This window comes from Podarcis gaigeae (assembly GCF_964106915.1).
Source record: "Podarcis gaigeae genome assembly, chromosome: 9".
Taxonomy (NCBI): Eukaryota; Metazoa; Chordata; class Lepidosauria; order Squamata; family Lacertidae; genus Podarcis; species Podarcis gaigeae.
The window spans coordinates 65,200,660-65,227,682 of record NC_139685.1 but is presented as its reverse complement, the minus strand read 5'-3'; the positions used below and the strand labels follow the sequence as shown (position 1 = coordinate 65,227,682).

General features: G+C 45.1%; 1 protein-coding gene across 11 annotated transcripts in view; it reads left to right on the top strand.

The window, feature by feature from the left end:
* Positions 1–27,023, top strand: part of PTPN13 (protein tyrosine phosphatase non-receptor type 13) — a 158,937-nt gene that overhangs the window by 108,146 nt on the left and 23,768 nt on the right. For 5 of the 11 annotated variants that reach the window (XM_083756213.1, XM_083756216.1, XM_083756217.1 and 2 more), the window contains 15 exons: positions 243–425; positions 2,740–2,902; positions 5,624–6,047; positions 7,343–7,440; positions 9,075–9,164; positions 9,549–9,656; positions 11,208–11,339; positions 14,219–14,682; positions 16,777–16,920; positions 20,231–20,324; positions 21,017–21,102; positions 22,233–22,395; positions 24,715–24,929; positions 25,022–25,120; positions 26,203–26,567. In XM_083756213.1, coding sequence (XP_083612339.1) covers positions 243–425; positions 2,740–2,902; positions 5,624–6,047; positions 7,343–7,440; positions 9,075–9,164; positions 9,549–9,656; positions 11,208–11,339; positions 14,219–14,682; positions 16,777–16,920; positions 20,231–20,324; positions 21,017–21,102; positions 22,233–22,395; positions 24,715–24,929; positions 25,022–25,120; positions 26,203–26,567 — 2,828 coding nt within the window. The remainder of the gene's footprint in view (positions 1–242; positions 426–2,739; positions 2,903–5,623; positions 6,048–7,342; positions 7,441–9,074; positions 9,165–9,548; positions 9,657–11,207; positions 11,340–14,218; positions 14,683–16,776; positions 16,921–20,230; positions 20,325–21,016; positions 21,103–22,232; positions 22,396–24,714; positions 24,930–25,021; positions 25,121–26,202; positions 26,568–27,023) is intronic. The other 6 variants (XM_083756218.1, XM_083756219.1, XM_083756220.1 and 3 more) reach the window with 2 other exon arrangements.

The following is a 27,023-nucleotide window of genomic DNA, read 5'->3' as shown; positions in this document are numbered from 1 at the left end:
ACACACACACACATACATACAGTTTTGTTATTGAACATGATTAATGTACAATGTTCGCATTTGTATGTTCGCATTTGTTTTTATGTGAAATAAGTAATGAAAACAGAGGGTGAATCTCATCGTAAGGCCACATTTTTCTTCTTTTGAACTCCACAATATCATTTTTACACTTGTCAGTGTCCTCAAATTAACCTTTCTCACAAACATTTCTCTCTTTCTGTGCCTCCTTTCTCGTTGTGCAGATTTGCCAAAGGCTGACAGAATACGGCGTTCATTTCCACCGTGTGTTGCCAGAGAAAAAATCTCAGACTGGGATTTTGCTGGGAGTTTGCCCCAAAGGTGTTCTCATTTTTGAGGTCCACAATGGAGCCCGCACACCTGTCCTCCGCTTCCCGTGGAGAGAAACAAAAAAAATATCCTTCAGTGTACGTTGGTAACATTTCCTCCTCCCACCACCGTCACCAGTACAATCACAGACTTGACAACTCCATGCCTGCTCACCCACCCACAAAACTCCAGTTACCGTATTGTCGTGAATATAAGACGCACCCACAAATAAGCTGCACCTTTAAAATTGAAGGAGGGAAAAGAAAAAAAGACAATACCCGGGCTGCTTCTGGGGGGCGTCGCACTGCTTTGCCGGGGGCCTTCCCCCCTCTTTCCAGGGGCTCAGCGGAAGCTTGGGAGTGGCAAGTGGGCTGCGCACTGTTGCCCCGTGCTCCTGGGCTGCTCTGGGGGGGAGCGGCCTTGCTTCCCGCCCCCAAGAGAACAGCCCTGGAGTGTGGGGCAATGGCGCGCAGCCCGCCTGCTGCTCCCAGCCCTCCCCAGAGGTGTTGGGGGGAAAGGGAAGGTCTCAAATATAAGCTGCATTTTTAACTTTTCGCTGTCAGAATTTGGAGAAAAAGTGTGGCTTATATTCAGGCCAATACGGTATCTACAGTGTCCACATGACAGCATGCCAGAAGGGAACAAGAGGAAGATACCGTGTGCTCCATAGTGTGTGGCAAATAGTTTAGTAATAAAAGCTAGAGGAGCAACAAGCCAGGCCGTATCATGCTAGAGGATATTTGCTAGCCGATCTGTCACTGTGCTGTTGGAGGCATCTCATCCACTGAAGACTGATAATGGAGTGGGAGGAACCTTACGGTACAGTCCTCCTGAGACTGTACCACTTCAGAATGCAAATGGGGGGGGGATGGGGGTTGCATGCATAATTGCATCCTTTCCGCCACTGCCAAAATTCTTCGTGATAGGCATTTAGACTGACCTTTCTCTTCCCGCTAAGCTTCCATTCTATATGCAGGGAAGCTTTTCCCTTCTTCTTTTAACAGGAGGAGCTCTCAGACATACAGCCCCCCCCTCTGTATTCTGAAGTGGCGGAGTCTCGGGAGGCTTGTGTCACATGGTGTGTGTTTTCCGCCCTGAATGTGTAGGTTGGCTCTGACTCTCTCTAGTGTAAAGAGCAGAATCCAACTAATATTACAGCACTTTTGAATCCCATTGATTTCAAGCCATGGAGTTGAAAAGATGCTCAATTTAGTGTTACCTTTTCGTTCTTCCGTTCCTCATTCCGAGCACCAAATGGTGAATAATGAAAAACAATACCTGTGGGGCCGAATTACACATGATGTTAAGTTTGTGTAATCATTTGGAGATTAGCCTCAGAGATGGGTGGGTAGGAGCAGGAATGTGTCACACGAAGGGGAGAGTAGTCTTTTCCCTGTACACTCCAGTCCCCCCCAGAAAAAACCTGTTATTATCATTAGTATAAGCTTCACTTCTGCAGCAAATAGCAGATTTGGAAAAAGAGGATTGGAGGAAAGGACTAAGAATCCCTCCAAACTGGTGTTTTGCGCAACAGGTGCTTTCTGCAACATGTCATTAACACAAAAATTGTGGATTTATACTGGGCCCGTCCACACACCATTCCGCTTTTTTTGTTGTTCTGAGATACTTCCCCAGTGTTGCCACATTATTGCCATCTGGTGGGGCCCACATTCCCTGTTGCGCAACGAGAGTGGAACAAAACCCAGAACATTAGTGGTATGAAATAGGAATTCAGCACTCACCAGCTGGAAACAAAGCAGTGTGTCCACGCTGAAACCTTTTCAGGCGGAAATGATATTGAAAGTGGAATTGCATATACCGTATTTTTTGCTCTATAAGACTCACTTTTTCCCTTCTAAAAAGTAAGGGGAAATGTGTGTGCATCTTATGGAGCGAATGCAGGCTGTGCAGCTATCCCAGAAGCCAGAACAGCAAGAGGGATTGCTGCTTTCACTGCGCAGTGATCCCTCTTGCTGTTCTGGCTTCTGAGATTCAGAATATGTTCTTTCTTGTTTTCCTCCTCCAAAAACTAGGTGTGTCTTGTGGTCTGGTGCGTCTTATAGAGCGAAAAATACGGTAACTGCCCTGATACAATCATGAGCACAAACCATCATGAATGCACAATAAAAAGGACCTCTGGAGGAGCACTAAATCTCCACTCCATGATCTTGATCTTGCTTGTCTGCACTTTGAATACTTTCACATGCAGTATAACCCTTGCATAATACCTAGCTGAGCTATAATTGCATTTTCTGCTCCTCAGGTTTTGTAGTAATGTACAGTGTCGCTACAGCAGTGCAGTCAATTGTTTGCTTATTGCAAGTTCTGTTCTTGAATAATGATTTGCATCGCCCCAAAGCTGGAATGTATCATATATATGTGTCTGCCTTTTACCTGTTTTTCCTGCTACAGAAGAGGAAGATAACTCTGCAGAACACATCTGATGGTATAAAACATGCCTTCCAAACTGACACCAGCAAGACCTGCCAGTACTTGCTGCAGCTTTGCTCTTCGCAGCATAAATTTCAGCTCCAGATGAGAGCCAGGCAAAGTAACCAAGATGCTCAGGAAATAGGTAAGCACAATGGCTGGTGCTGCCCTCTTCCTCCTCCTGCTGCTGCTGTTGCTAATCTGTATACAATCTGTGTGTTGGACCTCAGCTTGCAGAAGAGAAAGCTACAGTGGTACCTTGGGTTAAGAACATAATAATAATAATAATAATAATAATAATAATAATAATAATAATAATAAATAATAATAATTTATGTATACCCCGCCGCCCTTCCCGGCCAGAGCCAGGCTCAGGGAAGCTAACACCAATAAATTTCAGTAAAAACATAATAAGAAAAGAAAAAGAAAAAGATAAAAAAACAATTTAAAATACAGGTTAAAATGCAATTTAAAATACAGCCTCATTTTAAAAGTCAAAACCATAAGGTTAATTCATTCTGGAGGCCCATTCTTAACCTGAAACTGTTCTTAACCTGAGGTACCACTTTAGCTAATGCGGCCTGCTGTGCTGCCGCCGCACGATTTCTGTTCTCATCCTGAAGCAAAGTTCTTAACCCAAGGTACTATTTCTGGATTAGCGGAGTCTGTAACCTGAAGCGTCTGTAACACGAGGGACCATTGTACTTCAATTGGGAACAACTCTGAGAACAACAGCACTTAACTCAGATGCTCAAAAGCTTCCATTAGGTCTCCAGGCCAGGTTCAAAGGCCCTGCATTAATTTAGAAGGCCCTTAACAACTTGGGGTGTTTGCATACAACTGCCATCAACTACAGCTGTTAAATTTAATTGCTTTAAAAAATGTAGGGAGCAATAAAGCATATATGGGCGAAAAAAATTAACATGAATGTTGACTGCTAATAATAATAATAGTTCTTGCCACCTGTGTATATAGTACATATTTGTTGTGAGAAGCTGACAAAGAGACAATAGCTCGGTTGAGACTGTTCAGCCCATGGTGTCTGCCAGAAACCCAGCTAACAAGGTCTTACGGTTAAGGAGGAGGAGGATTAGTTACAAATGGAGAGATAATGGTTTCTTTCATGTAAAACCTTTGTAAGGCGAGTCTTGTGTACAGCGCTGGGCACTGAGCTTAAATACAAGAGATTCAAATTCTTGAAAGAGTGCAAAAGAGGACTGGCAGAGATTAGACGAAGATTAAGTGTTACATCGAAAGGCTTCAAAGAGCTGAAGACATTTCATGCTAGATAAAAGAGAGAGACGACGCAATGAAAGGTGTGTGCATTTGTAGAACCTCACGACACATACCTCTGTATTCTCAGTCAGAGGTTGAAGTCCCAAGAAAAGTATGCACAGGAATTTTGGTCTCAGCCAAAACTCCTCTGTCTGTGCTAAAACAGGATGGCATTGTGAAGTTGGGTTACTTTAGGACCGGGTGCTGAAAGCTCAGCTCAGATTTGGAGAGGGGGTTTGGAGGCAAAACTGATTCCCCTCCTTTGCATTTCAGGAGACTTTGCAAATTTAGGTGTGGCAGTGTTCTGGAATCTGCTGGAGTTCTTGAAACTGCCATTTTACATCTCCCAGTGTACCCCATTCAGAGAATGGTAGCAGCCACAAAAGCATGGAAACATCTTTTTTTTGTAGCAGCCATCGCTAACCCTCCCTCTTTAAAAAATAAACAAACCTTTGAGAGTGAGGCATTTGGGGTAATCTAAAATGGCAGCCTCTAGCCTAAAAGGGCAGGGGTGAAAAAACATGGAGAGGGCGTTCCAAAGGTGAGGTGCCACAACCTAAAAAGCTCTGTTCCTTGTTTCCTCCACTACTACCTCAAAAGAGAGAGCCAGTCAGAGCAGGTCCTCTGAAGAACATCTAAAATGTCAGACAGGCTGATGTGAGAGCAGATGGGCTTTCAGATACCTTGTCCCAAACCACTTAGAGCTTTGAAGATTCAGACTAGTGCTCTGAATTATGCCAGACACAAATTAGCAGACGGTGTAGGTCTTTTAAGTACGGACAATGTAATTATTAGCATCACTGTTGTTTGTACTGGTGCGCATCCAATTTTCAGACGGGCTTTGATGGCAGCCCCTCTCCCCCTGGATTGTGGGGCCCAGTGACTGGTTTTTGTCCTAGAAAAAGACAGCGCCCACTGCTAAGTGTTATTTTTAAAACATTAACTCAGTGTACGTGTCAAAACAAAAAAAAATTCCTTCCAGTAGCACCTTAAAGACCAACTAAGTTAGTTCTTGGTATGATCTTTCGTGTGCATGCACACTTCTTCAGATACACATGTATGTATCTGAAGAAGTGTGCATGCACACGAAAGCTCATACCAAGAACTAACTTAGTTGGTCTTTAAGGTGCTACTGGAAGGAATTTTTTTTGGTTTTGACTATGGCAGACCAACACGGCTACCTATCTGTGTCAGTGTATGTGTGTGCACATAGGGCTGTGTGTGCACCATGCATTTAAAGTGCATGGCAACCCCCCCTCCACAAAAAAATAATCCCAGGAAACTGTAGCTTACCCCTCACAGAGCTACAATTTCCAGCACCATTAACAGACTGCAGTTACAAGGATTAATTGGGGGGAAGTCACGCTCTTTAAATGTACGGTCTGTATACACCCTAAACATCACCACCCATCTAGAGTTACTGCTGGATTGTGGCTACTGAGTGTATTGAATTGGTAAACACTGGAGCCCCGTAGAGCTTTAAGAGTCACAGCTGCCATATTTATTTCTTCTAGATTTCCCAGTCTACACAGAAGGCATTTTGAGGTGTGTTTCTTTTAAGTGCATAAACTAGTTTTCCATCTCCTTGCAGAGAGAGCATCATTTAGGAGCCTCAACCTCCACACGGATTCTGTCAAAGGGTTCAACATGGGGCGTGCCATCAGCACCGGCAGTCTGGCCAGCAGCACACTGAACAGGCTGGCGGTCCGGCCGTTGTCGGTGCAAGCAGATATTCTCAAAAAGCTCTCCTACTCCGAACTCTCCCTCTTCCAGTCTGCCCAGAGCTGTTCCAGGGACAAAAACGAGAAGCTGCCCTGGGAGGAAAGGCCCAGAATTATGAGCAAATCCTTTCACGACCTGACCCAGAGCCAGGTGTCTGTCAGCCCAGTGCGGAAAAACCTTATCGCCCCCCTGGACGCCTCTTCGCGGAGAATGGAGGAAATGATGGGGAAGATCTTCCAGCAGGTGCCAAAATCTGACGCCGAATCAGCAGCTGGAGGAGCAAAGCTCAACAAGTAAGGATATCTCTTGCAGACTGGTTTTAACATGGCCGTTCCTGTAGGTAGCTACTCAGAAGTACATCCCTTTGAAGATGCTCTGTGTAATGTTTAAAGTAGAAATTGAGATCATGTGGCCCACCACATGCTGTGGGACTCCAGCTCCCATCAGCCTCTGCCACCTTGGCCCTATTGGTCAGGGGTTGGCGGAAGTTGTGATCCATCAATATCTGAAGGGCCACAGGTTCCCCACCCCGGTTTAAAGTCTCTCTTCCATAGCCTGAAACACAGGCAGTGCCACCTGTGCGGAGTGAAATCAGTGTGTTCATCTGGGACAAAGCATGGGATAAGAGGCTTTTCATTTTTGCCCTTGCCACACTGCCACTGCCACAGGTTAAGCATTTCTCAGTGCCATTCGCATGGAAGTTGCAGCATTTGAAGTGGTCTTTTTTTCTGTTGCTGTCCTCATGGCAAGCTCTGGTTAACGTGTGTACACCGTTTTTAGGGAGGGCGGTTACCATTGCTGCAGAAATTCTCCAAGTCCTCTCTTGTATTTACATCATTTCCTAATGCCCTGTAGTCAGGAGCTAGGATCCTTGGGCTATATTAAACGATTGGTGTCTTCAGGCCAAAAGTAAGCAGAGATCCATTTTTCGAATTGTTTTGGATCGAAAGTGAATTCCTGAGCATTTTTGCAGCACTTTCACCTTGTTATACAATGGTACCTCCGTATAAGTCTGCCCCGTCCGCAGCAAACCCAGAAGTACCGGAACAGGTTACTTCTGGGTTTGCCGCTCGCGCATGTGCAGAAGTGCTAAATCGCGCTATGTGCAGAAGCGCAGACCGCTCCATGTGCATGCTCAGAGTGGTGCTTTGTTGAGTATCCTTTTCGCCGAGCATCCAGGACTCAAAACAAGGTACCACTGTATTTTCCTAAGCTTTTTACAGTTCAGTGAGCCATGCCTCAGATGTCAGGGGTCACTATCTGTTAGGACATACTGCAATTTTGCAAAACTGCAGGATTCGTTTTCATTTCATCATCCTAAAATCTCTTTGCGACCAGCTGTTTCATACTTATTCCCATGGAGCTCTGATTCTACACACACAGAATAAACATCTCCATGTTCACTGATTCCCACTGGTGCATTCTTAACGCCCAGAAGTGGTGTTACCTTTACACCAGTTTGCGTTTTCTTTGTCATGTTTATATGATTATTATTTTTTTCCTTTTTCCTTTGTTCTCTTCTATGTTCTGTTTTCCTCTCCACTTCTCTTTCACTGCTTCTCTTTTGCCATTTCCCAACCACCTTTAGTTCACACTCTCATGCAGGTTTAAATTCCAGCCTAGAAAGAAGGAAAAACGAATCTGATTCTTCATCCACTGAAGACACTGGCCAAGCCTATGTTGTAGGTCAGCATTGTTTGATTCAGTACTTTTTTACGATGAAATTTAGACCTTATGATTGGATTTTTAAAGGTCCATTAGTAATTAACTTGAACCATGTGCAGACTTAATCCTGGGATAGCTCAGTTGGTAGAGCATGAGACTCTTAATCTCAAGGTCGTGGGTTTGAGCCCCACGTTGGGTGTGTTGCAGGGCATTGCACTAGGTGACCCTCCTCATTGTCCCTTCCACCTCTGCAATTCTGTGATTCTATACTGTCATTTTTGGTGATACTGATTCCCCCCCCCCCTCACTGAAGCACTTAAGTACCACAACTTCTCTTTATAAAAAGCAGATAGCCTGTTCCTAGATAAACATTGCAACAAAAACAGTTGTGCTGCAGTGGAATGTAAGAAGTTATCTTGATAACCAATTGGACAACTGGGCTGTCTAGCTCAGTGTTGCCAACACAGACTGGCAGTGGCACTGCAAAATCTCCAGCTTTACTTGGAGATGTCGGGGATTGAACCTGGAGCCTTTTGCATGCAGAGCATGTGGCTCTCCCACTGAGCTATGAGTCCTTTAAAAGAGAGAGAGATCAGGGGACTTCACACACAGGTCCAGTCACTCATCTCGTGCCCCTGTTTAATATAGTTCCATTATATTATGGAATAAGGGACTCGGGTGGCGCTGTGGTCTAAACCACAGAGCCTAGGGCTTGCCGATCAGAAGGTTGGTGGTTTGAATCCCCACGACGGGGTGAGCTCCCTTTGTGTGGTCCCTGCTCCTGCCAACCTAGCAGTTCGAAAGCATGCCAGGCGCAAGTAGATAAATAGGTACCGCTCCGGTGGGAAGGTAAACGGCATTTCCGTGCGCTGCTCTGGTTCGTCAGAAGTGGCTTAGTCATGCTAGCCACATGACCTGGAAGCTGTCTGCGGACAAACGCCAGCTCCCTCGGCCTATAGAGCGAGATGAGCGTACAACCCCAGAGTCGTCCACAACTGGACCTAATGGTCAGGGGTACATTTACCTTTATATTATGGAAGCAGGCCCATGCAGAGCTGGTCTGAGGCCCAGGGAAGGAGTCTTGTTAGAATAAAGTTAGAAAATCTTGGCATGACAGCGAAAGTCTAGCGGGGGGGGCGGGCTGGCCGGCTTAGCCCTTCAGGGCCCGGGGCAAGTGGACCCAGCTGTCCTCCCCATGCGTGGGCCTGGCTAGTTCTTCCAGTATATGAAGCCCCTGTACAATGGCATCACTTCCAGAACCATAAGTTGTCTTGCATGAGGAATATCTGACTCTGGAAGACCGTGCAAAGGCGCTGAGTTAGATGCAATCTGCATGCATTAATATACACATATTCAAAACGGGGCCTGATTGCTTTGTGGAGATAAAATTGTTAAATGTTCACCAGATTGCATGTCCTAAAGGATGTGTTTCATGTAGGAAGGAGAAGAACTTCCTTTCCCCAAAATGTTGAAGCCGTGTTGAGCCCTATCATTAATGCCCCTCTTGAGATGCAAGAAGAGCTGTTTTTAATTACACAGCAAATTCAAGTGAAGCTTGACTTGAAAGGTTTCGAGTCCTTCGTGTTATGTCATGTTCCAAGAAATAAATATACCCTGCTGTATCTCAGTGACTTCCCCCCTCCCTTTCCCTACAGACGTTCTACAAACGAAGCAGAACCCACTGTTGTTGCCAGAAAGGGAGATCAGCTTGGTAAACTTGAAAAAAGATGAGAAGTATGGCTTAGGTGAGTTGATGTCACTTTGAAAGTCCATATGCAAAGATAGAAATGAACAAAAATTGAGCATACCGCTTGATTAGGTGGAGCAGGTTGTGGTGGAGTTCAGTCTGGAAGATGCCTTTGTTTTTGAATGAAATGTCCCCAGGTTTAGAAAGGTATTGGAACAGACTTAACACTTGTTGATATAAAGTCATCAGCATGGACTTATGTCCTACCTAACTCTACCTCTAGATTCCCCATTGGAGTAAACTGACCATTGTCCTTATCTAAGATATTGGAGGACACCCAATATGAAATTCTTAGTAAACCATGGTCAATGGGTCTCTGAAAATCTCATGAAACATTGCCACGAATGTTTTACAAAATTTACTAAATGACTGCTTTAAACAGGGTTTCAGATCACTGGTGGGGAGAAAACTGGAAAGCTTGACCTTGGGATTTTCATTCACTCAATAACTCCTGGAGGACCAGCAGATTTGCAGGGATCGCTAAAACCAGGTAAATCTTAGGCTTGCTACTGTATGTTGAAAGAAAGCAGTAGAAATACTGCCAGAATATTAAAAACATTGACTTAAAAAAACAAATATAATGGACAAAACGTACTGCATACGTATTTAATGTTGAAATGCTGAATGTTGCCATTAGCAATGACATTAGAAATGATTGGAAGACACGCTTGCCACTAATTTTGGAAAATGAAATGCATTGAATGGCCCTATCAGGCAATTACACTTTTTATGTAGGCGAGCTATATTGCTAACCGTCTGCAATTGATGGCTGCCTGTTGTTTGGTTTGTTAGTTTATAGCTTAACAGCTCATCTTGGAAAAATAAAGTTTCAGTGCTTCTTATCAGGACCAAACTAGACGGGGATGTGAGAGAGATCCATTATTCTTTCTCTCCCTTTGTTGAAACACCCCTCGGAGTGGGGTCTAATTTGCTTGGGGAGACATTGTTTCCCTCCCTCCCCAGAACCAATGGGGCTAATAACAGCAACTTCAGAAGGGCACTGTGTAGATCAGGGGTAGAAGCAAGATAAAAATAACTCATTCTCTGGGAAAATGAACAGTCCCACACAGCTGCTTTGAAGTTTTTTATTTAGACACCAACAACCAAAACATAACCCATCACACTTGTTTTATCCTTATTATATTTTCACCCCACCTTTCCCTGCACCCATTTTAGCCAAATGACGACTATGTGAGGTAGGTTAGGCTGAGAGATAGTCACTAACCCAAGATAGTCACGCAGTAAGCATTATGGCCGTGTGGAGATGATTTCAATCTGGGTCCAAAAGAACCTGTGAAGAACTTATGGCAATGTGATACAAGACTTTCCCATTCAAGGCATCGTGAGAGCCATTGCTTGGGGAAATGCATATGCTAGGGGAAACTGCATACAATTTCTTAAATATTGGTGAAAATGCATATGAATTTTCATGCAGTGTGTGTGTGCGTGTGTGTGTACGTGGGTGGCGCTATGGTCTAAACCACTGAGCCTCTTGGGCTTGCCGATCGGAAGGTCAGTGGTTCGAATCCCCACGACGGGGTGAGCTCCCATTGCTCTGTCCCAGCTCCTGCTAACCTAGCAATTAGAAAGCACACCAGTGCAAGTAGATAAATAGGTACTACTGTAGCGGGAAGGTAAACAGTGTTTCTGTGCGCTCTGGCACTCGTCACAGTGTCCTGTTGCACCAGAAGCGGTTTAGTCATGCTGGCCACATGACCTGGAAAGCTGTCTGTGGACAAACACAGGCTCCCTCGGCCTGAAAGCGAGATGAGCGCCACAACCCCATAGTCGCCTTTGACTGGACTTAACCATCCAGGGGTCCTTTACCTTTTTACCATATTTTCACGCAAACATAGGCAGAAATGAGCCAAACCAAACTTAATATTGGAAAAATGAGAAACTGAAATTGCCAGATTTGTCCATCGTTTGCATTGCACCAAGCACTAAATGGGTGTTGAACATCTGCAGCAGTCAGTGGGTTGCTCCATGGCCCCTCTGTAAAATGTATTGTTTTGATCTCTGAATCATTCTCTCTCCATAGGGGACCGCTTGATATCAGTGAACAGTGTGAGCTTGGAAGGGGTCCGCCATCTCACAGCGCTGGAAATTATTGAGCATGCTCCAGAAGAAGTGACCCTTGTCATCTCGCAGCCTAAGGAGGGGCATACAAAAGGTATTCCACTAAGTGTTATCAGCAGTGAGGACCTTTCTTTGCCTGACGGGCAAGCTTGCTGTCTGCCCCCACCTGTCAATCAAACAGCATTATCCCGCCCACCTGTCAGAGTCCCTTGTGCAGCACTTCCTAAGTGCCTAACAGTCACCTGGTTGTTGGGTGCTTGGAAACCACAGCACAAAGCTGCTTTCTAAACCTTTTCTTGCCAAAGCACAGAGCAGAGCTCTAGCAAAACTACTTCCTGCAGGGATCAGCTGTGTGATTGATCCAGCTATGTCTGTCACACCTGACATCACATATGAGGTAGGTAGGCATGGTTCAGGGAAGACAGCCATGCTGGGCCAAATTTGACCCACTGGCCAGAGATTCCTCACCCCTGTCTTAGATAAATAGTTGGTGTAATCTGCAAATTCTGCTTAGTTTTTCTCCTTTCGTACATCTATACACAATAGCTCAACCCAGTTGCAGTTGTTCTTGTTGTTGCAATTAGAAAGTAATTTCCATGTTCCCCTTAAGGCACTGTTACACAGCAGGTTTTAGCAGGAATTGGCTACACCTTCGGCCACATATCCAGGGGTTCTGCAACACTAAAACTTGCCAATTAACACCCAGCTAGCATAATTTATCATCCGATAAAATTAGCTTGTGGGTGGAAGGAAAGGGACAGCTTTGGAGCAAAGTTGCAGATAGTTGGGGGTGGATAGAATTGATAAGCTGACATAGCTCATTAAATCAGGGTTGTTTGTTTGTCTGTCTAAATATTTGTACCCTGCCTTTCAGCCCAGATAGGCCCACAAGGACACTTGCAGTCACTAAAAGCAGACAGTAAAATTCCAAAAGCAAAAGTCCAACTTATAAGTAGTAAAAGCAGAGAGCTAGGAGTCTCCAAAAGGCTTCGCATGAGGGGAAACCAGACTAAAGGCCTGTTGAAGCAAAAATGTTTTTATAAGCTGCTTAAAAGGCCATTAAGGAAAGGGTCAGTTTGGCCTAAAGTTTCCTGACCTGGGTGCCAATTAGGGATGGAGGGGAAATTCAGGTCAATTTGCATTTAAAAGTGAACTAAACCTGATTCGCAGTTTCCAAAACAACACACAAACTGAAACTTGACAATACAGTACTTCAAAATTCACACATCTTGGAATTTTGCAATGCAGTTCTCCAGCCAAGTAATTTGTACAAAGAAATGCATATACTGAAGTGTGCATCTAAATGCATATATTAGTGAAAATAGTATACAAAAATATTAGGGGAAATTGCTTTGGAAGAAACCACATGTATGAGGCAAAATTGTTTATAAAAATACAGGAGAAATCCACACAAAAGTGCTGGATCCACACACAAGGGCACTTCAAAAATAAATTCGCAAACTGAAGCAGAAATGTGAAGAATTAAAGCTTAAGACTGAAGAAAAAATTAAGAACTGAGAGAAAATGAAATTGACATGTTCATCGATCCCAGGGCTGATGCTGGCCCCCAAATCCTCTCACCGGCCATGTTTGGTTGGAGTTCTGTCTTTCGTTTGCTCTTGGGCCTGTAAATCCTCTCAGCGTTACCTTTAATACTGGCAGGTTTGAGTACTGAAAGCTAAAAATGTGAGGTGAAACTGAGGCCCACACAGGATTTCTGTACCTGCACATTCTATCCTCGGACGAGCCTTCCTTCGTCTCATCCTGATGCGTTGTGGTTCCAACATTTTCTGCATCAAGAATCCATTGCTCCCTGTTATATCTGAAGTAGGATTACCAAGATCAGAACAGATAACGATCTTAAATCCAGCTTCCAAGCATGATTTAGGATCTTGGCAATCAGATTCTCAGTTCAGATGTAATAGGAAATTGCAGCGTAATGTATTTTATTTATTATTTATTTGCTTGTTGGCTTGAAATTTTATTTCCCACCTTTCACGACACAGTGGCGTGCAGCAATAAAAACATACAATATAGAAAAATTTAAAACTAAATTAAACCTCCAAAACTTAAAATTTAAATCTCCAAAGGAAATAAAACATGAAACATCTGAGAAGCATTCCGGTGCAAAGGCCTCATGAAATAAGACAGTTTTTACCAGTTGTCTGGAACTCAGTAGGGTTCTGATTTCTTGTGGCCCATGTACGGCTGAGATGGAAAGAGGGAAGGATTTGGCTGTAGGATGGAGCAACCAGGCACAAGACCTGTGCATCTTTTGGATTATTAAGCTGAGATATGTATGTCTCAACTGACCAGTGTACAGTGGTACCTCTGGATGCGAACGGGATCCGTTCCGAAGCCCTGTTCGCATCCTGAGTAGAACGGAACCCGCGTCTGCATATGCGTGGGCCGCGATTCGCCGCTTCTGTGCATGCGCGTGACGTCATTTTGAGCGTCTGCGCGTGCACTAGCGGCAAAACCCGGAAATAACGCGTTCCATTACTTCCGGGTCGCCACGGAGTGTAACCTGAAAATGCTCAACCTGAAGCATATTTAACCCAAGGTATGAGTGTATTGAGTTAAACCACAGAGCCTAGAACTTGCCGATTAGAAGGTCAGCGGTTCGAATCCCCGCGACAGGGTGAGTTCCCGGTGCTCGGTCCCGGCTCCTGCCAACCTAGCAGTTTGAAAGCACATCAAAGTGCAAGTAGATAAATAGGTACCACTCCGGCGGGAAGGGAAACGGCATTTCTGTGTGCTGCTCTGGTTCGCCAGAAGCGGCTTAGTCATGCTGGCCACATGACCCGGAAACTGTACGCTGGCTCCCTCGGCCAGTAAAGCAAGATGAGCGCCTCAACCCCAGAGTCGGACACGACTGGACCTAATGATCAGGGGTCCCTTTACCTTTACCTTTATGACTGTATTAGGTTATTTAAATAATGCTTACTATTGGGAATTTCCCTTTCTCCTTAGCACCATCAAATCTCCTCAGTGGCACAAAGGGGTATTTTAAAAGGCCGCCACTGACACCAGACAATGAGGCAGAGTCTTCTTCAGAGGAACACAACCGGCCGCTGAGCCAGCAGAGGCCTACCTCTGGGAGCTTATCTGGCCTTGGCTCGGGTAAACGGGACGGAAGCCTCAGCTCCCAAGACTCCAGGACTGAGAGCGCCAGCCTGTCCCAGAGCCAAACAAACGGTGGTTTCGGCAACCATATCGGCGAGAAGCCCCAGCCGGAATACCAGAATTGCATCGATTCCCAGCTTGCCCTTTCCAAATTCAGCGAAAGAAGCGGAGCATCTTCGGAGGCAAACACAGCAAAGGCCAAAAACTCTGGGACGGCAGAGACCGTGGAGTATTCTGACCGAGGAGATTCTGACATGGATGAAGCCACTTACTCCAGCAGCCAGGAACCAGCAACAGCGGCCGCCAAAAAGGCATAGTCCATTTCTATACCACTTTGTGTGTTTTTTATCTCCATACCATCCACACAATACCTTTAAAGCGCCATGATGCTGCTTTAAACAGCCATGTTCCCCCCCCCAAAGAATTCTGGGAACTGGTTTCTTAAGGGGCTGAGAGTTGTTAGGGGACCCCTAGTTCCCTCACGGAGCTGCCGGTACCCAGAGTTCCTTGGGAAAGAGGATTAATTGCTCAACCTCTTCAAATGGTAGCTTTGTGAGGAGAGATGGGGTCTCCTAGGAACTTTCAGCTCTCTTAACAGTTCCCAGGATTCCTTGGGGCAAGCCACAGTTGTGAAAGTGGTATAAGAGTGCTTTCAATTCATGGTGTGGATGAGGTCTTACTATAATTACCGGTTTGTTTCGAAATTAAAACAAGGGAGTGAGATGGACTGGGTGGGGATCGGCCACTGGCGCTTCCATTGCTTAACCGCTCTGGCACCTTTTACTAACGCTTTGGGGGCTTTTTTTCCCCCAAGGAGAAATTCCTTGCAAGTGTATATTAGCCTATGTGATCAGCAAAAGAGAAGACAAGAGCTTGGTTTTGGTTTCAAAAGAGCCCTCCGGAAAGCCCATTTCAGCACGCTTGCGCTATTTATCGTGAGGTTGCCCACCCCGGCAAATCCCCACCTGCCTGGGAAATGGACACTTGAGATGTCTCCGCTTATTGAGGTCTCAACAGGAGGGTTGCTGGTAAACAGGACAGCAGCACGCTAAACGCTTTATCGAGAGTTAGATGCTGTTCCAGGTGGCGACGGCTGCCTTATGGGATAATCGTGGCGGATTCAGTAGGCCAAGACATGAGTCATTTATGCAACATTTATTTCCTCTCATTTTACTTCTCCCCCACCCACTTTGACTATTAGCCCTGCTGCAGCCCTATCAGGGTAATTTTCATTGCCTCTATAAGTCACAGAAATTGTTTACAGGCAAGGGCCGTTTTTTGTGATGGAGCTATATTCCATTCAGATAAGGACACCCAAGGGTGGAAAGAAAGTCCATGTGGAGTAGGTATGGTCTGGGCAATGGCTTTCTTTGGGTGACATAGAGAATTTCTCCATCTCCTGTGTATGGAGTACCCCAGAGATCTCCTTGCTTTATGCCTCCTTCCTAGGCAGCAGAAATAGGAGCTTATTTACATGCGCTGTGGGTTAAACCACAGAAGCCTAGGACTTGCCAATCAGAAGGTCGGCGGGGTGAGCTCCCGTTGCTCGGTCCCTGCTCCTGCCAACCTAGCAGTTCGAAAGCACGTCAAAGTGCAAGTAGTTAGATAGGTATGCTCCGGTGGGAAGGTAAATAGCGTTTCTGTGTGCTGCTCTGGTTCGCCAGTAGCGGCTTAGTCATGCTGGCCACATGACCCAGAAGCTGTATGCCGGCTCCCTCAGCCAATAAAGCAAGATGAGTGCCGCAACCCCAGAGTCTGTCACAACTGGACCTAATGGTCAGGGGTCCCTTTACCTTTACTATTTCCCTCTTAGTCTGACCCTGGAATATCCCACCCCACCCCCCTCGGGGGGATGTTAAAATCCCATTTTAACATCCTTTATCCTACCCCTCCTGCTCCTTAGCCAAAACTTGCCCACCTGGTGCCTTCTGTGACCGGGTCACATGAGGGTCCTGTAGGTCAGCTGACCGCTTGCTCAGGCACATAATGCTTTTATAGATCAGCTGCCCACACATGGCTGCATCACGCCAAGCAATTTTGGCAGTGTATCTGACCCAAGCAAATATTGGCATATTGATTCCTTCATTCTGGGAGATCTGTCACTGCAGACGCTTTGATCCATAACATCATGAATGTCGCCTGAAACACTGCATCAAATGGTAGTTGCATTTGGATATATCTGCTTAGATTTCGAGAGTGCTTCCCTGTTTTTTATTTGCGTTGTGTTTGTGCATGTGTAAATATTTATGTACGTGTAATCTCATTTTACCCCCGTTTCAAACCTTTGTCTATCCCTGCTGAATATGTAATACAGTCCTAATCACAAATCATCTCTCTAACAGGGTATACTCTCTTTTTTTTGTCTTTTCCTCTCTCTCTGTTTTTTTTGTCTGTTTTTTGTAAAGGAGCCTTACTTCATGAATTTGGCCAACTCAATGAATTCTAAAAAGTTTTCTTCACCGCCTCTTAAACCTGGAGATATCTTTGAGGTCGAACTGGCCAAAAATGATAACGGCTTGGGAATAAGTGTCACGGTACTGTTCGACAAGGTTTTTACCTGTTTTCTCTTTTTTCCTCCACTCCAAGCAACCTGTTAAAAATGTATGGTTTACAGGGTAGCAGTGGACCTTAAAGAGGCACTGTCAAGTAGTTAAACCTGCTGCTAATATTTAACTTCTCTCAACAACTCTCAAGGCTAAGGTTCTGCATGACATTACATGCAAAGGGGAAGGACTCAGGGCAAGTTCTGCACATCCAGAGAAACCCGAGTGTTATGTTTTGTTCGGAAAAAAATGCACACACAGAGTGACTTGGTTCATACACCACAGTAAAGCAAACTATGTTGTGCATCACATATTGTTGGACTCCAGCTAGGTTTGGGGGAGCAATTCAATTGAGTTCTCCGTTAAAGGCAAACCTCCCTGTTTTCGTTTTCCAAAATGATGCAGGAGCCAAAAGACAGCCATCGTTCGAAATTTGCAGTTCCCCGACTTTTGCAATGCCATGTAATGTGTACAAAAACGCATACACTGGGATGAAGTGTCCATAAAAATGTGTTTATTAGGGGAAATAACATTCAACATGCATTATTTGAGAGGAAATCACTTTTCTAAAGCATGTACATTCAGCAAAAAAATTATTCCAACATGTATATTGGGAGAAATTCTCACAAAAATAGTGGTAAAAGTTCATGATTAAAAAAAAAATTCGAATTTTTGTGCACAACTGAATTTAGGATTGGAAAATCAGAAACCGAGGAAAAACCAAAATTGCCAGATTCTAGGATGATGGGAGTTGCTTTCCACAACATCTGGAGGACCACAAGTTTCCCACCCAGCATTATTGCCACATGCTCATGTAGGGCATCCACATTTTATGTATTTCCTGTGTGAAATACCAGTATTTCCCACAGCACTCGTGATACGCAGAGCTGCCCTAATTCATGCGTAAACTACGGCTGAGATCAGAATCGAGTTTCCTAACATCTTACTGTGCGTACCAAGAATGGAAGCAACAACAACAAAAACACGTACTTTCCCTACTTGTATTTAGAACGCTGCAGAATTGCAGTTGTGACTCTCCTTCTCCCTGCAGAAAGACAGCTGAAATCAGTGAATTACCTCTCAAGCTTAACTCTTGACTTTGTATGTGGTTCTGTTGCCATTTATTGGCACCTGACCGCATATAGCCTTGTCACACATCCTCTGAGCTCCCTCTGCTGGTTGCGAAGCAGAATACTACCAAATATTTATATTTGTGCACAATTTCTTTGAGTTGTAACTCATGGATGCTGAGGGAGGTGGCACAGCTATGCCTTCTTTCACCTTGTTCTGCCTCCATCCCTTCATTTGCGCAAACACCCCACTCTGCCTGTTGTATCAAGCAGAGTTTTAGTTGCACCCCACCCCAGTAAATTTGGGGAGGGGGCAGGAGGAACAGGGTAGAAGAACCTGCAATTGCATTGACTCTTGACTGCTCAGCATATTGACCATTTCTGGGTTAGAAGCTGGCAGCAGTAACCTCACTTTTTGGCATGCCTCTCTTCAATTTTATAAGAACGTAAGCTGAGCTCTGTACATGATCGTTCATACTTAATGGGCTGCAACTACTTGACAATGTCACTTTAAAGATAAAACTCCGAAAGCGGGTATACAATGCCGTGTGCCTTGTGTTTATTGCTTTTTGTGGGGGTGTCTGAAAGTGCTTTTTTAATGGCAATCTTTGGTTCACTTTCCAAAGATCAGATTGAAGGATTGCATCTCATAATTTTGGAAAGCAGTTTGGACAAGGAGAGTTGAGTAAATGCAGATCACTAGAAGAGGTATTTGTGGCTCACCCAAGGAGATCAGCTCAGGCATATTCCCCGAGGCATTTGTCCAAATTATCTAGAGTTCTCATCCTTTTCAAAGTAAATCAGTTTGCCATAAAAATTAAAACACATTTCCTGCTTCCCTGTAGCACACTTGCACAGTATTGTGAGCACATTGGTTGCAATTTCTAATCTGAAACAGAAAGCAAATGTGTTTCGCTGGCCCTGTACTAAATGCTGTCAGCTTGGAATCCTATTAACACCTACATAGGAGTGAACCTACTGAGCATACATTTAAAAGTAAGCATAAAAAAGGGACACAGGTAGTGCTGTGGGTTAAACCACAGAGCCTAGGACTTGCTGATCAGAAGGTCAGCAGTTCAAATCCCCGCGACGGGGTGAGCTCCCATTACTCGGTCCCTGCTCCTGCCAACCTAGCAGTTCGAAAGCACACCACAGTGCAAGTAGATAAATAGGTACCACTCCGGCGGGAGGGTAAACGGTGTTTCCGTGCGCTGCTCTGGTTCACCAGCTTAGTCATGCTGGCCACATGACGCAGAAGCTGTACGCCGGCTACCTTGGCCGATAAAGCGAGATGAGCGCCGCAACCCCAGAGTCGGCCATGACTGGACCTAATGGTCAGGGGTCCCTTTACCTTTACCTTTAAGCATACTAAAATAAGGCTGCTAGTTTAAAAGCATAGGAAGTGGACACTCTTAAGGAAGGAGTAGCCTTTTGCGTAAAGCAGGAATGGGGAACTTGTAGCCCTACAGTTGTTACTGAGCTACACCTCCCATCGTCATTGGCCGTGCTGGCTGGGTCAATGGGAGTGGGAGGCCAACAGTTCTGAAGAGCCTCAGATCCCTCCAGTTTAGGGATTCATAGACCCCTTCTTGCTCAAGAACCACGTTTCTTAAAGTGGACAGGTTCCCCCCTCCCCCAATTGTGCTTTCTGCAATGTTGTGCAAAAAGAAATACAACAATTGAGCTTTTCCCTTTTTGGAGCTACAGCAGTGGGGAGAGCTTCACCTGATGGATTCTGGCCTGTTGTGCAGCAGTTAAAGGCACAGTAAACTTAGCAAGAAATGGTGACCAAACTGCATTTTCAAACATTAGAAGAAACCCACCACCTAGCCTACTAAAGTTTCCTTCTCCCCCCTCCCCAACTGAGCTTTCCATAACTCAAGAGGAAGAAGTGTACCTTAGTTTCCCCCTCTCTGTGTCTGTCTATATCTGAATGGCATGCATGATATACCCTCAGACTCATGCTTTGTTAACCTTCACAAATATTCTCAATAGTTCTGTTACCAGAACTTTAAACTAGAATTCTGTACCCAGAAGAAGCCTTGGGAACCATCTCTTTGCTTGCATGGGGCTCAAAAAAGAAAAGAAAAATAATAATTCTTTTTGGGTTTCATTTTTGGCTGCCGCTTGTCCTTGCTGATAGCCTGCATGAGTATGTTCTGGATTCCTTTAAAGGATTGGGTTGGTTTTTGGATATCTGACTTTCCATTAAGGTCGTAACATTCGTCCAATTTATTAATCTGCAGGGTGGTGTGAACACGAACGTGAGGCATGGAGGCCTGTATGTAAAAGCTGTTATTCCTAAGGGAGCAGCTGAAGCTGATGGTAGAATTCAAAAAGGCAAGTATAATTAACCTTTATTTTCACGTTGGGGTTTTGCAGCTTCCTGAATAGCCGGGATTCTTGGAGAATATGAGAAAAGGGGGGCACTTAGCTGGGCCTGTCAAGACCCTACCAGCCTCAGTAGCTTTTAGGACCTCAGTGTACAGAGGCAGCATATTTCTGGAGATCAGATGCTGGGGGCAGGGATAGCTGGTCAGATTCAGGGACATCTGGCTGCCCACTATTGGAAACAGGACGCTGGTCTTGACGGACCCTTGACCTGGCCAAGAAGGTTCTGTTCATGTTTTCATTCCACTGGTGCTTTATCCTGCACAAGTCTTTCTCAAATGAATGGCTATTGACTGGAGCTGAGAGAAGATATTTACTGTATTTTTCGCTCTATAAGACGCACCAGACCACAAGACGCTCCTAGTTTTTGGAGGAGGAAAACAAGAAAAAAAATATTCTGAATCTCAGAAGCCAGAACAGCAAGAGGGATCGCTGCGCAGTGAAAGCAGCAATTCCTCTTGCTGTTCTGGCTTCTGGGATAGCTGCGCAGCCTGCATTCGCTCCATAAGACGCACACACATTCCCCCTTACTTTTTAGGAGGGGGAAAGTGAGTCTTATAGAGCAAAAAATACGGTATTTTGTTGGGTTGTGCTTAGCCTCTGCTTACGGGATTCCTATAACCCTTTGTTGTTGGTTCTAGGTGACCGTGTGCTTTCTGTCAACGGGGTTACTTTGGAAGGAGCTACCCATAAACAAGCTGTGGAAATCCTGAGGAATACCGGCCAGGTAGGAGGTTTACAGCCTTGTTTCTCTGGGGCCAATTCCTATGTTGCATTTCTAAGTTGCAGGAAGTTCCTGGGAGGAGGAACGACTATTGCTTCTGCCACCATCCACCAAGCCATTCTCAGTCATAGCAGAAGTGGCTTGCTTATTCTGGCAGCCGCTGCTCTCCCCCGTATGGCAAAAACAGCAGCTGCCAGAGTATCCCCAGGAACTGTGGCTTTTGAAATGTTAGGCTGTGCTGCTGCCATCTTCAAAGATATGGTCAGGTATGTGGTGGCTCTTCCAGAACTGTGTGGCAAAGGTCAAGCTAATCCTGGTGCCGTCTGCATATTCTGGCTGCTGCTGCAATGCAGGACTACTTCCTTATTTGGGGTTCCATACCCAGTAGTGATGTATGGAAGTGAGAGCTGGACCATGAAGAAGGCTGATCACCGAAGAATTGATGCTTTTGAATTATGGTGCCGGAGGAGACTCTTGAGAGTCCCATGGACTGCAAGAAGATCAAACCTCTCCATTCTGAAGGAAATCAGCCCTGAGTAGTCACTGGAAGGACAGATCCTGAAGCTGAGGCTCCAATACTTTGGCCACCTCATAAGAAGAGAAGACTCCCTGGAAAAGACCCTGATGTTGGGAAAGATGGAGGGCACAAGGAGAAGGGGACGACAGAGGACGAGGTGGTTGGACAGTGTTCTTGAAACTACCAGCATGAGTTTGACCAAACTGCGGGAGGCAGTGGAAGACAGGAGTGCCTGGCGTGCTCTGGTCCATGGGGTCATGAAGAGTCGGACATGACTAAACAACTAAACAACAAGAACAACTGGCAAAGGCAAGACTCAAATGCAAGCATTCATTTCTTAGGAGATTCGCGACGTGAATTGGTTATCCATTCAAGAAAATTATTCACAAATCATTTCATCTGCTGATACCCTCATCCATGAGCTGGTCAGAAGAGTTGTGTCTTTTCCTGTTTCCTAAAAGGAAACAATGGCGCGGCGACATGCACCTCAGTTGTGGGGAGAGCATTCCACAGGTGTGGAGCCAACACTAAAAAGGCCCTGGTGCTGCATACCTCAACCTGTGCTGACCTTTTCTTTTATTTCCACGGCTAAGTGTCTGTACGCTTGTTCCTTCAGGAGGTTCGCCTGGTGTTGGAAAAGGGCCAGCCTCCAGCCGCCAGAGTCCATGCTCCAGTTACGCCACAGTGCACACCTCCAAACCAGCCCAATCACAGGGAGGCCCCAGAAAGACCTGGGAAGAAAATGACGCATGCCAGAGACTACAACTTTGTCACTGACGGTGAGATTCTGTCAGAATGCAAAGTGGGCTTGAGCCTCAATGGGTTATTTTTATCTCTAGAATGGCAGGCCAGTGGACCGAGACATAACATCTCATTAGAACAACTGCAGTGTCAAGCCCTTTGAGTAGAATTGCCTGATTGATTGATTGATTGATTGATTGTATTTCTATTCCATTTCCAGTCAAATGAATACCAGTCAATTGGCTTACAAGCAACAAATAAATAACCATAATAATAGAATAGAATATCACAAGTACAGTGTGAATCATATCATGTAATTAACAGATTATCCTTAAAACAATTGCCATCTATAAAACACTATTAACAGTAACAAAAAATAAATAAAAAAGCTAATATCACACTTACAGTGTGAGTCATAGTACAGTGGTACTTCAGTTTTCGAGCGTCTCAGAAGCCAAATGTTTCGGAACCTGATTGTTGAAAATGCGGAAGTAATTGCTTTCGTTTTCGAACACGCCTCGGAAGTCAAACGGCTTCTGCATTTTTAAAAATTTTTCTCCATTGACTTTGCCGACCACCTTTTGCGCCTCAGTTGTCAAACGTTTCGGAAGTCAAACATTCTTCCGGAACGGATTACGTTTGACAGCCGAGGTACCACTGTTTATGATTAACAAATCACTAGGGCATTTAGAATCATTATTAACAAAATAACTTTAAAAATAAACTAAACACTATTAAGTTTACACACACACACTCCCCTTCTTCCAATGACTCATAATCTTTCACTCTATTCAGTTCATTAAAATAATAGTGGCCCTACAGGGCTGGTCCATGAGCTCAATTAAACCATTTGGATGAAACAGTAATGACCGTAATTATTATTAGCCTGCTTCTCCTTCAAGCAAGAATCATCGCTTACTTGCTTACCTGACCTACCTGTTCTCTGTTTTCATCACTTCCAGTTCTCCTTTCTCCCCCTTCCTATGGCCCCATTCGCACTATACATTTAAAGCACTATGACACCACTTTAAACAGTCTCGCCTTTCCCCAAAGAATCTTGGGAACGCCATAATAATAATAATTTATTATTTATATTCCACCCATCTGGCTGGGTTTCCCCAGCCACTCTGGGCGGCTCCCAACACAATATTAAAAACACGATAAAACATCAAACATTAAAAACTTCCCTAAACAGGGCTGCCTTCAGGTGTCTTCTGAAAGTCAGATAGTTATTTATTTCCTTGACATCTGATGGAACGGCGCCACTACCAAGAAGGCCCTTTGCCTGGTTCCATGTAACCTCACTTCTCACGGTGAGGGAACTGCCAGGAGGCCTTCAGAGCTGGACCTCAGTGTCCGGGCTGAACGATGGGGGTTAAGGGTTTGTTAAGGGTGCTGAGAGCTGTTAGGAGGCCCTTGTTCCCCTCACAGATCTACAGTTCTCAAGAGTTCCCTGGGATGGATTGATTGTTAAAGCACATTGTAGCTCTGTGGGGGAGATAGCGGACTTCTTAACAACTCTCATCAACCTTTACAGACTTTTTAGTTGTCATTACTGATGTTCGTTTCAGTTTTCCCGCTTGAGACTTGGTTGCCATTGGAAGTAAACCGGGCCCCTTGTGTGAAGAAAAGAATTCCTATCTATTAGTGTATTTATTCATATCCAGGGTTGTTCGGTTTGGTTTTTTGTTATCACTTGCCCTATGTTCCAAAGGAGTTAAATTATGAAGGTTTGTATTTGTACCCCTTCTCCCAGATTCAGTTATTGTTCACGTTTGACACCCTCCATTCTGCACTCCTCCACGTGGCTCGGACTGCGTCCGCACCTATGTTTAAAGCACTATGGTACCACTTCAACAGTCATAGCTTGCCCCCAGGGAATCTTGGGAAGCTACAATTCCCAGAGCGGTTTTGCAATCAACCCCTCCTTCCAGAAAATTCTGGGGATTGCAGCTCTGTGAAGGTAATAACGGTCTAACAACTCTCGGCATCCTTAATAAACTTCAGTTCCTAAGATTCTTTGGGTGAATCCATGGCTGTTAAAGTTGTATCACAGTGGCTTAAATGAATGGTGTGGAAGTAGCCTTGTCTAGTTAATTTCTGGAGTACTGGCTGCTTTCGCTTGACGGACAACTTGTCCCAAGTTTCTAACGAGTGGTATAAAAATGTTCTGTTCTCATACTTCTGCAGCAACCAGAGCATCTTAGGCTGCGTGAGTATCGATTTTTCTGCTTTCCATTTGTTGTGGATGTGTACTTATGCATCTTGGTGCCTGAGGAGAGTGTTTGAAGCATGACCAGCGAGTGAGATCAAGCGTCTCCACGTGCCGCAATGACATTCGCCTTTCTTTTCTGCAGACAACACGTTTGAGGTGAAGCTGGTGAAAAACAGCTCGGGCCTAGGCTTCAGTTTCTGCCGAGAGGACAGCGTTTCTCCAGAGCAGCCAGGTTCCAGCATAGTCAGGGTTAAAAAGCTGTTCCCAGGGCAACCGGCTGCAGAAAGCGGACAGATCGAGGTTGGGGACGTCATCCTGAAAGTGAACGGAGCGTCTCTAAAGGGACTGTCCCAGCAGGTCAGCACCTCTTTCTGTTCGCTTGTTTCAGTTGTAGACGCACCTTCCTGTTCAGCGTTTGTGCCTGATTTTTGAATCTCTTCTACATCTAGGAGGTTATTTCAGCTCTTAGGGGAACATCTCCCGAAGTCACCCTTCTCCTCTGCAGGCCACTTCCTGGGATACTACCCGAAATTGACCCTTCTCTGCTGGTAAGAATGGTAGTACGTTGGGTGTTATGAGTGACTTTTTATGAAAAGGTGCATCAAAGATTCCATTACAGTGGTACCTCGGGTTACATACGCTTCAGGTTACAGACTCCGCGAAGCCAGAAATATTACCTCGGGTTAAGAACTTTGCTTCAGGATGAGAACAGAAATTGGGCTCCGGTGGCACAGCAGCAGCAGGAGGCCACATTAGCTAAAGTGGTGCTTCAGGTTAAGAACAGTTTCAGGTTAAGAACGGACCTCCGGAACGAATTAAGTATGTAACCAGAGGTACCACTGTATTATTATTATTATTATTATTATTATTATTATTATTATTATTATTATTATTTGCATACCGTTCTTCATCCGTAGCTCTCTGGGCACTTTGCAACATAAAATTACAATATAAAAAACACAAAATATAGAATAAAAACAAAAACAGACCAATAATCCCCTCCTCCTGCAATCATATTTAAAAGTGTATAGGGCAGGCATGTCCAAAGTCTGTTTTGAGGGCCCAATCCTGCCTGTCAGTCAATTTAATTCGGTCCCTGTGGCGGTTTATTTCCTGGGGTAAAATCCTAAAACAAAACCTCAACTTCAATCCTAAAAAAAGCTCAGCAACTTTGGTCAACCCCCACGGCCCTTCACTTCATCAAATCTGGCCCTCTTTGAAAAAGGTTTGGGCACCACTGGTATAGGGTGATAATCAGCCAAAGGCCTGGTTGAAGAGGAACGTTTTCGCCTAAAGAAGTATAACGAAGGCGCCAGCCGAATCACCCTGGGGAGAGCATTCCTCAAACGGGGAGCCACTGCAGAAAAGGCCTGTTCTTGTGTTGCCACCCTCCAGACCTCTCGTCGAGGAGGCATTAGAAGAAGGGCCTTGGATGATGATTGCAAAGCCTGGGTTGGTTCATATGGGGAGAGGCGGTCCTTTTAAGCTTCACCCAAACAAAAAGTGTTTTTACTAATCTGGTGTAGGAGTTTAATAGCCTCCAAAGTACTTTGTGACACCCGCTCTCTGAAACCGCAGCCGTCATGCTTGGTCACCTTTCTGCCATACTTCCTTGTCCTTTTTCTTCCAGACTCCAATCCATTCCCCTCAGCAGATTTTCCCTGATGTCAGCAAAGGCAACCTTCAGCAACCTAACGGGGAGCAAGACGACAGCTCTGACGAAAACGAAGCCACCGACAAGGGCAGGAAGCGGATCAAGTCCCCCTCTCGAAGGGACAGCTACAGCGACAGCAGCGGGAGTGGAGGGGAGGAGCTTCCTGCGAATGCAACCCAGATAGCGAGCACAAAATGGAGCTCCGCCCTGTACCAAAACCCCAACAAATCAGCAGCTGAGGCATCTAGTCCTTATGAAACGCCCTGCAGCCAAGAGGAAACTATTCGCACTATATATTGTGCTCCGCATGAGACACCAGGGAAACCAGAAACTGAGAACAGGCATGTGCTGTTGGCTCGTTTCGTTAAATTAATTTAGTCCTATAGTTTGGTTTTTAACATGATAAGTTGTGAGTCCTGCCAGACTCACAGGGGGAAACCATGTTTGCTGTGCACCTAACATTCCCCATTCATGTCTAAAATGGGGTTTGAGGTGAAATCCTAATTTTTGCATCCGTTTCAGTTGGGGGTGGGATTGCAGTTGCAGCAAGAGAGCAACAAATTCCTCTCTTTCTTCCAAACCCTGTTCTGATAACTGAAAAGGGACTGACTTAAGAGAAAAATGCCTGGGCTGATTGGCTGCAGAGAGGTAAACTCTAGGGTAGGGAGGGAGGGGAAATTTGACTCCATTTGCATCTGAAGGCGAACTTACTAAATCATGCTTTCCAAAGCAACACGAACCAAAACAAAGTCACCTTTCAAAATTTGCACCTCTGAATTTTGCAATGCAGCTCTCTG